Source organism: Cherax quadricarinatus, chromosome 76, assembly GCF_038502225.1.
Source record: "Cherax quadricarinatus isolate ZL_2023a chromosome 76, ASM3850222v1, whole genome shotgun sequence".
NCBI classification, from domain to species: domain Eukaryota; kingdom Metazoa; phylum Arthropoda; class Malacostraca; order Decapoda; family Parastacidae; genus Cherax; species Cherax quadricarinatus.
In genome coordinates, this window is record NC_091367.1 from 14460320 (window position 1) to 14477686 (window position 17367).

Genomic DNA, 17367 nt, shown 5'->3' on the forward strand with positions numbered 1-17367 from the left:
CCATCAGTTCTCCATCACTTCCTCCCACCAGTCCTCCATCACTCCCTCCCACCACCCAGCCCACCATTATTCCTTCCATATATCGGTCTCTCGTTTTCTCTCCCTCCTCCAACCCACCCTCCCTCCCTCCCTCGTTATCACTTCCATCCCTTCCTCCGCCCTTGTTTCGTCTCCCTCCCTCCCCACCAGCCCCATTTTCAGTCTCCCTGACACACTCTCTTCATATCTTTTTTTTCTTTTTTTTTTTTTACACAGGGTTTGACAAGGTTAAGGATCCCTAGCTTTATTAACAAGCTATTTACAGGTTAAGGATTCCTAACTTTATTGGCAAGCTAAGAGCTGTTACCTACATCAGCTCATTTGAAAGCATTTTTATTGTTATGAGACATACAAGTAGGGAACAGGATGAAATTGGAGCCATCTGTGGGCCAGCATTTTCATTTGATCAACTGACTTTATCTCGTTGACATCATTATGCTGTACGAATGTCTTCCATACTCGAGTCATCCTGGGTATATATGATCTCAGATGGAGTGATGTTGTGGAGAAGGGTACAGCCAGAGTGAAGTTGCTGCTTTCTGCCCGTCTTGTGGCATAAAAGCTTGTTTCACGCTGTCCTCGAAGAGGATCCAAGTGTGGTACTTTGACAATATTGGCCTTATACATAACAGTAAGGCCACCCACATCCCTCCTATGTTGAAGGCTCTGCTGAAATGGCAGATCTATCCAGGATGGGTCCAGGCGAGAGATGAGACGTCTTGCTCTGTTCTCTACTCTGTCAAGCAGTCGCAGATGAGAGGGGGGCAGGCAAACCAGGAAAGTGGAGAATACTCAAGGTGTGAGTGTACTTGTGCCTCGTACAGAATCTTGCAACCCCTACTGTCAAGCAGATGCGAGATACGGCGAAGTGCTGTATGCTTCCTGGCTGCCTTGTTTGCAAGATTTACAACATGGTTCTTCATGGTTAGTTTGGAGTCAAATTTCACCCCAAGGATATCAACTTCTTCTCCAGGTGCCAACACCCATTCATCCTTACTACTGCGCCAGCATTACCATCATGGTGCCTAGAAGTGCAAATGTTACTTGCCATCTATTTCCCCAAGCTGATATAGCTCTCAGCTGGTGATTGATGTAGCTTAGAGCAGCTGGCATTTCTACTCTTGGATAAGTGAATGTCAGTGTACAGTCGTCTGCATATGCATGTGATTCTGGGATGAGATGAAGAAGGTCGTTGAAGTAGACATTCCATAACAATGGTCCCAGCACGCTTCCTTGTGGAACACTTGCCCCAGTAGGATGCCTTGCTGATTCCATTCCATTGAGAACTACACTTAGAGATCTACCATGAAGGTAATCACTGAGGAGACATAGCGTAGAGCCTGCAATTCCCAGTGCTTGAAGTTTTGCTAAGAGGCCCTGGTGCCACACCCGGTCGAAAGCGCCAGCAATGTCCAGTGCTACCACACAGCTGACTTTGGATTCATCCAGTGACTGGTGCCACTTAGTGGAGAGGTTTAACAACAGATCAGCAGCAGAGTAACCTTTCTTGAAGCCATATTGACGATCACAAAGTAGTGAGTGGTAGTCAAAAAAATCTGTCATTTGTCTTGAGATTGTTGTCTCAAGAATCTTACCAGTGATTGACAGGAGTCACATTGGTCTGTAGTTGCTGATTTCTGCTCTGCTCTCCTTTTTGTGAACAGGGACTACATTTGCCTCTTTCCATAGAGAGGGCCATTTACACTGTACTAGGCAGTGCTGAAAGATGCGAGTTAGAGGTGCTGCTAGCTGGTCTGCACATCTCAGCAATCTTGGGCTCAACTTGTCTGGGCCCACAGCCTTTTCTTGGTCAAGCGATTTAAGAAGGAAATGCACCTCCTCCTGCCTTACTGTCACCACTGACAGTTTTGACACAGTTCTTGCAGCTAGCCAAGGAGGGTCCCTTGCCGGATCAGGAACTTGCATTTTGGTAGCAAAGTGTTCAGCGAAGAGGTCCGCCTTCTTTTGACTACTAGTAGACGTGGTCCCATTCTGTCGATTTAGAGGTGGAATGAGTTCATCAGGTAGATAACCTTGTCTGTCCTTGACCAGGGACCACCAGGTTTTGGAGCCTACCCTACCTGATGCTAGCTTTCTTTTAGTGTCCACCTCCCATTTAGCAATGGCCCACTTTTGAACGTCACCCATATGCCTACAGGCTTGCCTGTGCAAGTTCCTGTTATAGGTGGTAGGATGTCTCTTATACCTTCGCCATGCTTTGTACTTAGCAATATCAGCCTCTCTACAACGATAGCCAAACCAAGGCTGATCTGTAGGCTTCGTCACATATTGCCGGTGAGGAATGTGTTCTTGTTGTAGATTAAGGATGTGTCCAGTGAAGGCTTTCACTTGGTTGTCAACATCCCCTTGGAGAAGAGCATTGCAATCGGTGGTGGCGAGCTCACTCTCTCTCTCTTCCACCTTCCTTCCTTCTTCCTTCTTTCTCTCCCTCTCTCCCTCACGCTGTGTGTTACCATGACTACCTAAGTACTTCCAAGAATACACATTAAATATGCCACATTATCTTTCTTTCACATTATATTCGTTACACAATATCGTTCCACTATATTGTTCCACATTATTACCAGTATTATACATAGACTGGTCTACAAACACTATTACCCACCTACGCCCACTACCACTAACCTACACCCATGTACATCCACTCCTCACCCACTTACATCCACCCATTACCCACGCACATGCACCCATTACCCACATACGTCTACCCATCATCCACGTACACTCACCTACACCAAGCAGTACCCCCTTACACCCTCCTACACCACCTTACACTTACCTGCACCCACCTAGGTAAGATTTTGTTGAGAATTTTAACCCGGAGGGTTAGCCACCCAGGACAATCCTAGCAAGTCAGTGCGTTATCGAAGTCTGTCTCATTTACACTTTGGCCCTTCAGTCTTGTCCCCAGGATGAGACCCACAACAATCGGCTAACACCCAAGTACCTACTTACTATTAGGTGAAAAGGGACAGCAGGTGTAAGGAAATATGGCCAATGTTTACACACGTGCCGTGCCGGTGATCGAATCACGGACACTCAGTATGTGAGATGTGCGTTGTTAACTGAACCACAGAAGGATACCCTAGCCTAGATCTTCCTACACCCACCTACAACTACTAGCACACACCTACCAACACACACCTACAACTACCAACACACACCTACAACTACCAACACACACCTACAACTACCAACACACACCTACAACTACCAACACTCACCTACAACTATCAACACTCACCTACAACTATCAACACTCATGTGTAACTACCAATACTCATCCCACAGCTACCAACACCTCAGGAGTGCTAGAATATCTGATACACGAAAGGAGGCGCTGAACAGGGAAGTGGAAACTATCGAACTTAAGTTAAATGACTCTTACAGGAACCAGGAGAGGCAGGAGGAGCTTAAAGCTATTAGTGAAATTGAAAGAAATTCAAAATATTTCTTTTCATATGCCAAAAACAAGGCAACTACCATATCTAGTATCGGGCCCTGACTCAGACAGGATGGGACTTACACAGATGACAACAAGGAAATGAGTGAAATATTGAAATCCCAGTACGACTCTGTGTTTAGTGAACCACTAATCGGTCTGAGGATCGACGACCCAAATGATTTCTTCATGAATGAGCCTCAAAACTCCATAAATATATGCCAGATTTCCGACATTACCCTAACTCCGATAGATTTCGAAAAAGCCATTGACAACATGCCTATGCACTCAGCCCCGGGCCCAGACTCGTGGAACTCTGTTTTCATTAAGAACTGCAAGAAACCCCTCTCGCGTGCCCTAAGTACACTATGGAGGAGGAGCTTGGACATGGGTAAAATTCCACAGTCACTTAAAACAACGGATATAGCCCCACTCCATAAAGGTGGCAGCAAAGCATTAGCTAAGAACTATCTATAGACCAATAGCTCTGACGTCCCACATAAAAATCTTTGAAAGAGTGCTAAGAAGCAGGATTGCAAATCACCTGGATTCTCAAAATCTGCACAATCCAGGGCAACATGGGTTCAGGGCAGGTCGCTCCTGCCTCTCACAACTACTGGATCACTATGAAATGGCCTTGGATGCACTGGAAGAAAATCAGAATGCAGATGTAATATACAGACTTTGCAAAAGCATTTGAGAAATGCGATCATGGCGTAATAGCCCATAAAATACGTGCTAAAGGAATAACTGGGAAAGTAGGGAGATGGCTCTTCAACTTCATAACAAATCGAACACAAAGAGTAGTGGTCAACAGAGTTAAATCGGAGGCTGCCATAGTGAAGAGCTCTGTTCCACAAGATTCTAGTATCATCCTTTGCGGATGATACTAGAATCTGCATGAGGCTGTCATCTGCTGAGGACGCGGTTAACCTCCAAGAAGATATAAACCAAGTTTCCCAGTGGGCAACGGTAAAGAATACTATGTTCAATGAGGACAAATTCCAACTACTCCGTTATGGAAAACTGGAGGAGATAATAACTAGAACAGAGTATACTACTGACTCCGGCCATACAATAGAGCGGAAAAATAATGTAAGGGACCTGGGAGTAGTAATGTCTGAGGATCTCACTTTCAAGGATCACAACAGTGCCACGATCGCACGTGCAAAGAAAATGATAGGATGGATAATGAGAACTTTCAAAACGAGAGATGCCAAGCCAATGATGATCCTTTTCAAATCACTTGTTCTCTCTAGGCTGGAATACTGCTGTGCATTAACATCTCCATTCAAAGCAGGTGAAATCGCAGATCTAGAGAGTGTACAGAGATCCTTTACTGCACGTATAAGTTCTGTCAAGCACCTTAACTACTGGGAACGCTTGGAAGCACTTGACTTGTACTCGTTGGAACGCAGGAGGGAGAGATATATCATAATCTACACTTGGAAAATCTTGGAAGGAATGGTCCCAAATCTGCACACAGAAATCACTCCCTACGAAAGTAAAAGACTGGGCAGGCGATGCAAAATGACCCCAATAAAAAGTAGGGGCGCCATTGGTACACTAAGGGAAAACACCATAAGTGTCCGGGGCCCAAAACTGTTCAACAGCCCCCCATCAAGAATTAGGGGAATTGTCAATAAGCCCCTGGCTGCCTTTAAGAGAGAGCTGGACAGATACCTAAAGTTAGTGCCGGATCAGCCGGGCTGTGGCTCGTACATTGGACTGCGTGCGGCCAGCAGTAACAGCCTAGTTGATCAGGCCCTGATCCATCGGGAGGTCTGGTCATGGACCGGGCCGCGGGGGCGTTGATCCCCGGAATAACCTCCAGGTAACCTCCAGGTAACCCACCTACAACTACCAACATCCACCTACAACTACCAACACACACCTACAAGTGCCAACACACACCTACAACTACCAACACACATGTGTAACTACCAATACTCATCCCACACCTACCAGCACCCACCTACAACTACCAACACCCACCTACAACTACCAACACACCTACAACTACCAACACCCACCTACAACTACTAACACCCACCTACAACTACCAACACACCTACAACTACCAACACCAGTCCCAGATAAGGAGGTCCACTGGTTGTCCTGAGATAATTTTGACTTTTTGGGGCTATTCTAGGTAATCTACACATATACTGCTATGTATGACAATTTATATAACTGTATTTATGTCTACCTGTACCTGAATAAGCATACTAAAATCATCCAAAACTGTCATCCATACAGACGAAAGTTTTGTATGTATGATTTTCCCAACAACGAGACAAATTTAGGTGTCAGGAGAGTAGAAATCCTTCAATTTCTTTTTCTTCTCTTATACACTGGACCACACTACTACAGTACCCTCCCTAAACTTATTAATAACCTCTTAGATTCAGTCTACTAACCCCTTAAACCTACTACTACCATTCCAGCTTCTGCTTACTAGCACCCACAGGCCTACTACCCTCTTAGATTCAGCCTGCTAACTACCTAAACGTTCTACTACCCTTCCAGATTCGGTTTTCTATCCCCCTAAACCAACTACTACCATCCCAGTTTCAGCCTACTAGCCCCCTCCTGAACCTATTATTACCCTCCCAGATTCAGTCTCTTATCCCCAAACCTACTACTACCCTCCCAGATTCAGTCTATTATCCCTAAACCTACTACTACCCTCCCAGCTTCAACCTATTATCCCTAAATCTACTACTACCCTCCCAGCTTCTCTTTACTAACACCCTGCTGCTACTACCTTACAACCCTCCCAGATTCTTCCTAGCTCCAGTAAACCTACTAAACTTCCAGGTGCAGCCTACTAACCTCTAAACCTACTATCCTTCCAGCTTCTGCTTCCTAACACCTAGACCTATTACCTTTCCAGATTCGATTCAGCCTAACCCTTACAGAACTAATACCCTCTCAGCTTCTGCTTGCTGGCATCCCTAGGCCTACTACTCTCCCAACTTCAGCCTACTAACACCCAACCCTGCTCTTCCTCCCCCCAGGGACACGATCCAGTGGTCAGTAGGGATGCTGGAGCAGAGTGTCCAGGAGCTGGAGAAACAACTGCAAAACTTTGGTGAAGGCACAGGAGAAGGTCAGAGACGTTCTTTTGTTCAGTGTTTAGGTTTTTCTGGAAGGTTTGCCATAAATATAGGCAGTTGCTGTTCTTATGTTGTAGTGTAACTATAGCAGCAATGGTAGCAGTAGTAGAAGAGGAATAGTATTTGTAGATTAGCATTAATAGTAGTAGTAGTAGTTTTAGTTGTTATAATAGCCATAACATTAATCGTAATGCCAGAATTAGTCGTAGCATTAGTAATATTAACCAATGTAGTAGCATTAATAGTATAGTAGTAAGAGCAGTAGTAGCAGTTGTAGTAGTAACAACAGTTAAGGTAGTGGCAGCATTAGTAGCAGAAGTAACAGCAATAATAGTTATAGTATTTGTAGCAGCATTGGTATTAACTATTTCTGAATAACCCAACTGAATAACTCCTTAGATAAAATATAAATTTAAACCGGTTTAGGAATTGTATTTTAAATTTAGTAATCCTTCCGATGCTTTTTAAAGACATATTGGGATCTATTGGTGTGAATTTATATTGTAAAACTGATCAGTCAACAATATTAAAAAATAGATCGTATCATCAGCAATGGCAACTACAATAGGTCGTACCAAGTCATCAGCAATGGCAACTACAATAGGTTGTACCAAGTCATCAGCAATGGCAACTACAATAGGTCGTACCAAGTCATCAGCAATAGCAACTACTAGATTTGTCCCACTAAATCTGTTTTAAAATAAGTAAACGCAGAAATATATCATCTCTCTTCTAAACAAAAGAATATTATTTTTGTTGTCATTTTATCTTATAGTAGTGGAACATGGCACTATGGTACAATATCGTCAGCATATGCAAATACGTTTATTCTTTTCTGACAATGATGTTTAAACTTCTGAGAAGCCAAAACTGCACCTGACAATCTATTTAAAGCTAGTGTAGGTAATTTATGCATTTTATCATGCTCCTGAAGGCCTCTGTGACAGGGAATCAACAAGAGCTTAAATTTAATCACTAAGAAATTCTAAATAAGAACATAAGAACATAAGAAAGTAGGAACACTGCAGGAGGCCTGCTGGCCCATACTAGGCAGGTCCTTTACAATTCATCCCACTAACAAAACATTTACCCAACCCAATTTTCAATGCCACCCAAGAAATAAGCTCTGATGTGAAAATCCCACTCAAATCCAACCCCTCCCACTCATGTACTTATCCAACCTAGATTTGAAACTACCCAAAGTCCCAGCCTCAATAACCCAACTAGGTAGACTGTTCCACTCATCAACTACCCTATTTCCAAACCAATACTTTCCTATGTCCTTTCTAAATCTAAACTTATCTAATTTAAATCCATTACTGCGGGTTCTCTCTTGGAGAGACATCCTCAAGACCTTATTAATATCCCCTTTATTAATACCTATCTTCCACTTAATACTTCCACAGAGGCTTTTTCATCAATATACTTTGAAAGCATTAGTGAGAGATTGTTCACTTCTCTCACATTCTTCTCAAGTTTAGAATAATCATCTTTTCTCTTCATTCCTCCTGGCTTCAAAAACAATGTAAACTAAAATATACATCACGAGGAAATCTTCTATCAGGAAACATCTTTCTCAGAATTAATAATCCACTTTGTCAAAAGCATTTGGTGGGTCCATGACAGTAGCAAATTCCTCGTTTCTACATGAATGGTCTTGTTAATTATAATCATAAACCCGTAGGGATTATACAGCGCTTGTGGGGGGGGGATGGAAAGTATAAGGCTCAATTCAGGGAACCGGAGCAAAGATCTAATTCCTTAGACCAAGAGCCCCTCGTCAGCTTCAAGGAACCTCCCTTGAGGGGAATAGTAATAGTAATGGTAGCAGTAATGGTAGTAGTAATGGTAGTAGTAATAGTAGTAGCAACAACAGTAGTAGCAGCAGTAGTAGTAGTAATGGTAGTAGCAACAACAGTAGTAGCAGCAGCAGTAGTAGTAGTAATGGTGGTAGTAATAATAGAAGCAGTAGCAATAGTAGTAGAAATAGCAGTAGTGGTAATAGTAATGTTAGTAATAATAGTAACAGCAGTACCAACAGAATTAGTATTAGAAGCTATTTTAATACTGATATTATTATTGTATATAATATTCTTATCAGAAGCATGATTTGGGTACTTCAGGTAGCGAGTACAAGCTGAGGTACGAGGCTCAGCTTGAGCTTAATGACAAGCTCGAAGAACAGACCACGTGGTACCTTGCTGAAGTTGACAAGACCAGGGAGAAAATCAAGCGAGGTAAGTCTTTATTCAGTTCTATACTAGTCTTATTTGTTTTAAATTTGTAGTCCTCTTTGCTTCTTGTAGTTGTATATTGCAGTCTTCCGCTGCTTCTTAAAGTACCTCTCAGTGTCTTACTGCCTTTATTTTCTAGCAGCAATAAATGTTTTACATAGTGTAATGTGTTGCTAATTTGCTATAGTAATTAATGTAATTAATCAACCATTAATACTGCATGCGTTGTAATAGAAGTGAAATCTGTTTCTGGGGAGATGTATGGGCTTTAAGGATGAGGAATCTGATGTTATTGCATTCGTAAGTAGAACACTAAACCCATAGGGGTCATACAGAGCCTGTGATAATGAGAGGCATTTGTATTTCAGCTATGTAAGGAAGAGGTCCATTTCCTTAATGTCCCTGACTCTTGAGGTGAAGAAATCTGATGTGAACTTGTGGTCACAGTTATTTGCTGATTACTGAAGTGCTTTTGGGAGATTCGGAAGAGAAGATGCAGAAACTGGGAAAGAAGCTTGAAAGGGTGTGTAAGAAACAAAGCTGAAGGTGAACTAAAAGATGCAAGGTGATAAGAAGAAATTCAGATAATGAAGAACATTAAACTAAAAAATATATGAAGTGAATGTGTCTAGGTTTGTGTGTTATGTGGGTTATGAAATAGGAATTCAGTCACAGAATATCTGGGGGCAAAAAGTATTAGGAGAGCTGAGGCTCTGTGAAGAAAAAGATTCACAGCAGATGCATGAAGGTAAATGCACCAGAGCCTAGTGTTCACATTTCAGCATGGGTGTCGATGATGTCTGGGTGTGTCATGGTCTTTGAATGTTACAGCTAAGAGGAGGCTGGAGACGGTCGAAATATTGTGTATAAAATTAATATGCATTGTGAAAATTGCGCAAAAATATAATGACTACAAGAATTAGATAATGTGATATGATACGATTGTGTAACTAATATTCTATTAGGACTTGTGGTAAACACTTCCATTACTGTTTGAAATTAAAAGCTCACTTCTTAAACACCTGTTTATGGAATTAGCAAAACAGTGTAAAAGCTGCTAGATTTACTTTATAAGGACTTCTAGAATAGCACACAATATGCATTAGAACCAGTAATATATACTATCTTATATGAGAACCAGTTGTGACTGACAGGAAAGGTATGTCTTAAAATGACATACCCTTGAACTCAGTCACTAATGCCCAGGCAAGAGCAAGGCAGGAACATTCCAAAATTGATCTCAATCAAACAAGAGGATAAGTACATCAACTCTCATAAAACATATCTTAAGTCCAATAAATATTTTAAGTTCAAAATAAGACTAATAGTGATCTCACCTAGTGTACAAGTCTAAGTGTACACAAGACAATGTTACGGTCACAACCACATCTCTGAAGATCAGTCCAACACATAACAGTGTAAGTTCTACGTACGTACGTGCATATAAATAAATAAATGATTCACTGAGCAGCAGCTCAGCAGCATTTCCAGTCAATGAGTTAAGGGGCACGTAAGTTCCCCCTTCATCTAATAACAAGTTCATTTTTCCACTATAATCTACCTTGTCCATAATTACTATCGCAGTTATACCGTGAATTAAAGAAAGATCCTGGGCTTCACCTTAGGAAACAGACAAAGCAAATACGATACTAATCATGGACAAGGTAGTTTATAGTTGAAAAAAATTAACATGTTATCAGAAGACAGGTGAACTTACGTGACTCTTAAGACCAACTGACTCTGAGTTTGTTTATAGAAGAAAGAGGACAGAAAGGCTTCCATTGACGCTATCGCTTTAGAAGCATAATTACACAATTCAAGGTGAGGAGGGCAGCCAGAAAGGGAAACCCCTTACCAGGTCTTTCCTCTTGGAACTTCCATAACCAATAAGATTTACTACAAATACAACTCAAATGATTAAGAGAAGATGTGTGTTATTTTAAGCAGAATGCTTTTGCTGTTTTCACAGTTATGAGGTAATGACAGAATCTTGCATGCTACCATAGTTGTAAACTCCCAACCCCAGTGATTTGTAAAATTTATGCAAGACATTCATAGGCACGTAACATATGGTGTTATGAAAGGTGTAATTTAACGATCGTAATAGTGGACGTTGAAACTGTTCAGTCTATTAAAAATGTCGAAAGGGAAGGTAATAAAAAGTATTTACATATGAGGTTGATAGAACTTGTAAGGGACGTCAGAGACAGTGAACGTGATAGAAATGAGTGAGTGCAAGCAGTCTTTTTTGTGAATTTGACGTGCTGTTGGAGTATGAGGAAGTTAATATCTCTGATGTGGTCTAGGTAAGCAGGTTAATCGGACTTGAGGTCTGGAGAGTTCAGGACCAACACTTTGAGAAATGAAGACGTTCTAGCTAAGTTGATCATTATGTTTTCTTAAATGTTTTTTTTTTTTCAATATAATAAAATTTGATTTCAATGTTTTCATTTCTATTATTATTTTTGTTATTATTATTGTTTTAACAGTATATCAACGGGGCCTCAGCATCAGTACTCTGTGTATGTGAGTCCGTTTGTGAGCATATATCACCCGCTATGTACACAAATATATCCACACGATGTCTGGAGATATGTACACACTATATGTAGCTTGTGCAAGCTCTGTGTTCAGTTCGTGCACACACGCTGGGCTGAGTTTCTGCACACAGTGTTCGCAGGTAGCGCACACGATGTTCACTGTGGAGTATATGCATAATGAAAGCAATGTGGGAGCACTGTCTTTAACTAAAGTCGTAAAAGCTTTGCTGGATTGTAGTTGGGGCGTGCATGTAGAGGTAGTGTGAGGTTGTATGGGTAGTTGCAGTGCTATTTTATGTAGTTAAAGGTGAATTGTAGTTGTACCGGCAATTGGGGCCTGTGTGGACTCATGTTGTATAGTTGTGGGTAGATAAATTAAGGATGTGTAAGCGTGCGGGTAGCTTGAATCATGTTCAGCGTAGCTGTGTGGGTAACTATATTTCCATTTTGAGCAGCTTATGGGGGGTAGTATTATTTACCTGTTGTATGTTGGCTATAAAGCCATAGCAGTATAAGCAAGTTGGTCATACTGCGTGTCAATGATTCATTAAATCCCCCTAGTAAGGATTAAACTCTCAGTGTATATACACAGATATAGTATATAACTCAGTGTGTATATATACTAGTATAAGCAATGGTACCTTGGGTTGCATGCACTATCGGGCTTATTTACATCCTTACCTAGAAAATCCCAGTACCCAATTCTCACTACAACACGAATTTAACTTTTTTTTTTCAATTTGTTTAATCCTGACAGTGTAAATGAAGGAGATAGAGAGCGGGAAGAGATTTTTCTTCTTTCCTACTTCATCTGTCTAGGTAGTAGCAGTAGTTGTAGTAATAATAATAGTAGATAGTACTTCCGATATTTTAAATAAATAACCTAGATATTGTACACACATTTTTCTCTGTGATCTGTTTCCCTCTCTCTCTCTCTCTCTCTCTCACACACACACACACACACACACACACACACACACAGTTATTAACACTTCTCGTTGCAGTATATTTAAATTATTACTAATTATAAAACTAGTAGAAGATAAACAGTGAATAGAAAGGGAAGATAATGTTTTTTGATCGAATGAAGAGGGTAGTTCTTATTCTTTGCATCAAGAGTCCTTCACAGTGCCCCTCTCATTTTCCTTCGAGAGATGTGGTACAGTCAGGCTGAGTTCTGTCTACACGTACTAGGGTTTGAGCGAAATATTTTCAATATTGAGTTATTTTTACCGTTTTTTTCACAGTACAAACAACTCCAGCTTATTACACGCATGTCTGTACCTATGTAAATACATCTGTGTTTGTTCCCGTACACATGTGTCCATATTTGCACCTGTGAACGTACTTACACCTGCATCCCGTGCTTGCAAAAAAAAAATTTTTCCCGTCTTTCTGCTAAGTTGACAGGTATAATCAAGAAAGTGAGCCTACTGTACCTACACTTGTACCTGTGTCCGAGTTTGTACCTGCTCCATGCACCAGTGTCCGAATTTGTACCTGCTCCATGTACCTGTGTCCGAATTTATACCTGCTCCATGTACCCGTGTCCGAATTTATACCTGCTCCATGTACCTGTGTCTGAGTTAGTACCTGCTCCATGAACCCGTGTCCGAATTTGTACCTGCTCCATGTACCTGTGTCCGAGTTAGTACCTGCTCCAGGACAATGGACCTTTAACTTCAAAATTCCTTTTATTGCATCTTTGTAAATATGCAACTAAAATAATTTTCGGGTCCAGTATCTTAGTTATCTATATTTGACCCCAGAATCTTTGTTAGCATCTATATTTGACCCCAGTATTTTTGGTATTATCTATATCTGACCCCAGTAACTTTGCTAGTATCTATATTTGAACCATATTTCTTTGTTAGTATCTACATTTGACCCCAGTATCTTTGTTAGTATCTATATTTGACCCCAGTATCTTTGTTAGTATCTATATTTGACCCCAGTATCTTTGTTAGTATCTATATTTAACCATGTACCTTCGTTACTATATATTTTAGTATCTATATTTAATCCTGTATATATACTAGGTATATATAAATAACAGTGCATTTATCTGCAGGTCAAGAGTACACCTACGACCAAGACCTCGACGAGTACAATGAGGTGAGTAGTACTCTGAGGTGTACATGGGGGATTACTTGCAGTTAAAGTAGGATTACTTGCTGTTAAAGTAGGATTACTTGTAGTTAAAGTAGGATTACTTGCAGTTAAAGTAGGATTACTTGCTGTTAAAGTAGGATTACTTATAGTTAAAGTAGGATTACTTGTAGTTAAAGTAGGATTACTTGCAGTTAAAGTAGGATTACTTGTAGTTAAAGTAGGATTACTTGTAGTTAAAGTAGGATTACTTGTAGTTAAAGTAGGATTACTTTTAGTTAAAGTAGGATTACTTGCAGTGAAAGCGGGATTACTTGCTCTTTAAGGGGCATTTTTTTGTAGTTGAAGTGGGATTACCTCATGCTCAGGTGGGATTTCTTGCTATTGAAGTAGGATTAGGAATCCATACCAAGATATCCTAAACTAATCAAATACAATCTAATCTAACATAACCCAATCAGATCCAACCCAATCCAAACTAATCAGACCTAATCCAAGAAACTCTAATCTTACTTCAAAATAATGAAAATTTTATTTATCTGCATAATAAAAGTGTAAATAAATTAACGTAATAAAATCGTAAGAAAACTAACGGCGTTAAATAAAGATTGTAAATGGTATAATATAATCTATTTTGTATTGTCAAAATACAATCTTTATTTTGCATTTTCCAGGTACAATATTTTGTATTGCTTGGGTACAATATTTTGTATTGTCCGGGTACAATATTTTGTATTGCTTGGGTACAATATTTTGTATTGTCCGGGTACAATATTTTGTATTGCTTGGGTACAATATTTTGTATTGTCCGGGTACAATATTTTTTATGTTGTCTGAGTACAATATTTTGTATTGTCCGGGTACAATATTTTGTATTGCTTGGGTATAATATTTTGTATTGTCCGGGTACAATATTTTGTGTTGTCTGAGTACAATATTTTGTATTGTCCGGGTACAATATTTTGTATTGTCCGGGTACAATATTTTGTATTGCTTGGGTATAATATTTTGTATTGTCCGGGTACAATATTTTGTATTGTCCGGGTACAATATTTTGTACTGTCCGGGTACAATATTTTCTATTGTTTAGGTACAATCTTTATATTGTATTGTCCAGATACAATCTTTATTTAACTAAGATTCTCATTCTGGACAATTTCACCGATGGTTGGTATTGTATCATGGTTGTATGGCATTGTATTCCATGAAGCGCTGAACGCGTACGAGTCAGGGCCAAAAGTGGTGGAGGATCGATCCTCCGTCTGAGTAATCATCTTATCCTGAATTCATTTAATATTGTCTTAGATTTTATTTATGATTTTATTGAATATTGACTTACGTTTTAATTATCTGTAACGATTTATTTTTATTTTGCTTTTGCTTTTACTTATTTTTTCAGATTGTCAATATTTTTATTAATTTTTCGTAGATTTCTTTAATTTTTCACTGATTTTTTTGTTTTGTTTTAGATTTTATTCGTCTTAACTGATTTTTTGTTTTTAATAATTTCAGATTTTATTTAAGAATTTATTGAGTATTTTTCAGGATATGTTAATTTTTATTAAAATTATTTACATGTGCTCTTACCTAATATTTCTAAGAATATATTCATTTTGTAATTTTTTCTTAGTGTGTTTATGTACATTTTGATTTTGTAATAAATCCTGACTTTTGATGAGTTATATTCATTGTGTCAGTTTGAGTTGCTGAGGATGGTGAAGACTCTAGAGAGAGAGAGAAACAACTTGTACAGTGACCTCAGGAACCTCAGCTGGATCCTTGATAATCACTCCAAGGTGAGTGTTGCTCCCTCTCCAGGCACACTCAAGATCCTGTCACTCAAGGTCCCTCTCATCAACGTGTTATTTGACCTCCACTCTTCACTAAAAGACCCAATCACTCCTGACTCACTCATTGAAGGGTCACACACTGAAGACCCACTCAAGTCTCGCCACTTTTTTCCTCTATATATTTCTCTCTCTTCCAGTTTACATCTCTCGTCTCTGCCACTCTTTCTTTCCATCTGTTTATAAGACTAAAACTTCTCTTTTCCACCTCTCTCTTCGATTTCCAAAATTCTTTTTATCCTAGATTTGTTTCCCTCCCTCTTTCCCCCCTTCTCTCCCTGTCTTTTTCTCAGTAGTCTATAGTAGATCCTAATAACACATACTGTAAGATCCCTCCAGCAACATCAAATACTTTTCTGTAGTTTGTAGCATTCACCAGTACATGTGTTCTTATCCTATGTCCAATGTTATTACTTTAAAAAAAACATGTGCTAAATTCGAGTGGATGACGTAGCAGTAGCCCCACAGCACTAACAAAACTCCTTTGCATTTTATATTCCCTCAGGCTCAGGTAAGCCTCACTATTTATCTCATTCAGTCATCTGTACTACCCCACCTCACGTTGCAAGATTCAGTAGCCCACATTATCTGGCATCTGTGCCCTTTCCTTTCTCCTGCAGGAATATTACCACCTGAAGGAGTTGATAAGAGCATACACGGGCGACCTGACCATCGTCAACAGGTCGTTGGAACATATGTGGAGACAACAGAACGTGAACTACGAAGCTCACTTCACCGGAGGGTCAACGCCAGTCACGTCTCCTGGAGGTGTCAAGTGGAGGTACGAGAGTACATAAGGGGAAAAACTTGATTTTGTAAATAGGCATGAAGGAATAAATGGTACGCGAGTATAAGGACACATTTTTTTAAAGAGGAAAATGAGATACATCATTAGTATTCTGCTGCCATATTCGTACGTTAGTTACATAGTGGAAAGGAAAGCTAGCAAGCTGCAATGGCCTGTCGTTTACCATCAAACAGAATAAATTTCATACTCTGTGTTGAACTCAAGATGATATCAAGTATAGAGTCCAGCAACTACTGGAGCTTCAAAGGTATCGTTCCAGCAGAGCTGGAGATGCTTGGGAATTATCATCTCTCTAAATGGCCTATCCCATACACAGGAGAAGTCTAATTTTAATGAAGGTATCTTCATCATTACAAAGTATGGTAACAAAAATTTTATGTAGGAGAGAAAAGAAATGGAAGAGGGGAAATGATTTTTTCATTATATATCTATGAATCAGTACGTACATACAAATAACAACGCAAAATCGTTGACGCAATAGCCTCTCGAAATTTTAAAACTTAATTATATGCTCGAGTACATACATGAAACTAACTGGTGACATCCAGTATACCAAAAACAAACTTGTACAAAACACCCATGGTATGCAGGCTGACTCAGAATAAATTTGTAGGAACTAAAGGGTAGATGGAAGCGAAGAAAATGTGTGGATTCAAACTAGAGGTGTAGCTGTGTTTGGTTTACTGAGGTGGGAGGTTGAGTGAGGGTGGGCTGAAGATAGGACGAGTGAATGAGGCTAAGTTGAGTGAGTGTGAGCTGAAGATGGGTTGAGTGAAGCTTGTTGACGTCTGAGGATGGGGTAGTGGGCTCAGAGATTTTCTGCATATGGGTGAACTGTGATCTCTGACTCTGGGATGTTAACTGGTGGAGGTGGGCTTCCTAAGCATTTCTGTGGTAACATGCAAGCACAAGAACGCGTCTGGACAGTGTTGTAAAAACTGAATGTTGTAATAAATACAAGAATAATGTTGTAATACAACATTAAAACTTGGGCACACGCTGACTTATGGTGAATCAATGACACGATCTGTCATGTATTTGACAAATTTCCACAAAGAGCTGGTCGTTAAATCACAGCGCAAGTGAATCCTTCATTTGACCTGGGTGGTAATGTAGTTGTGTCAGCAGTTGTAGCTCGGAACGAAGGTGGTAGTATCGTTGTAGGCGTGTATGTGGCTGTAGGTGGGAATGTAGGCTGTAGTATTGTA

At 40.0% G+C, this 17367-nt stretch overlaps 1 protein-coding gene across 5 annotated transcripts in view; it reads left to right on the top strand.

Moving 5' to 3' along the window:
* Positions 1-17367, top strand: part of LOC128703708 (cilia- and flagella-associated protein 251-like) — a 57265-nt gene that overhangs the window by 28608 nt on the left and 11290 nt on the right. For all 5 annotated transcript variants that reach the window (XM_070101323.1, XM_070101325.1, XM_070101326.1 and 2 more), the window contains 5 exons: positions 6523-6614; positions 8745-8858; positions 13467-13510; positions 15202-15300; positions 15972-16132. In XM_070101323.1, the coding sequence (XP_069957424.1) occupies positions 6523-6614; positions 8745-8858; positions 13467-13510; positions 15202-15300; positions 15972-16132 (510 nt within the window). The remainder of the gene's footprint in view (positions 1-6522; positions 6615-8744; positions 8859-13466; positions 13511-15201; positions 15301-15971; positions 16133-17367) is intronic.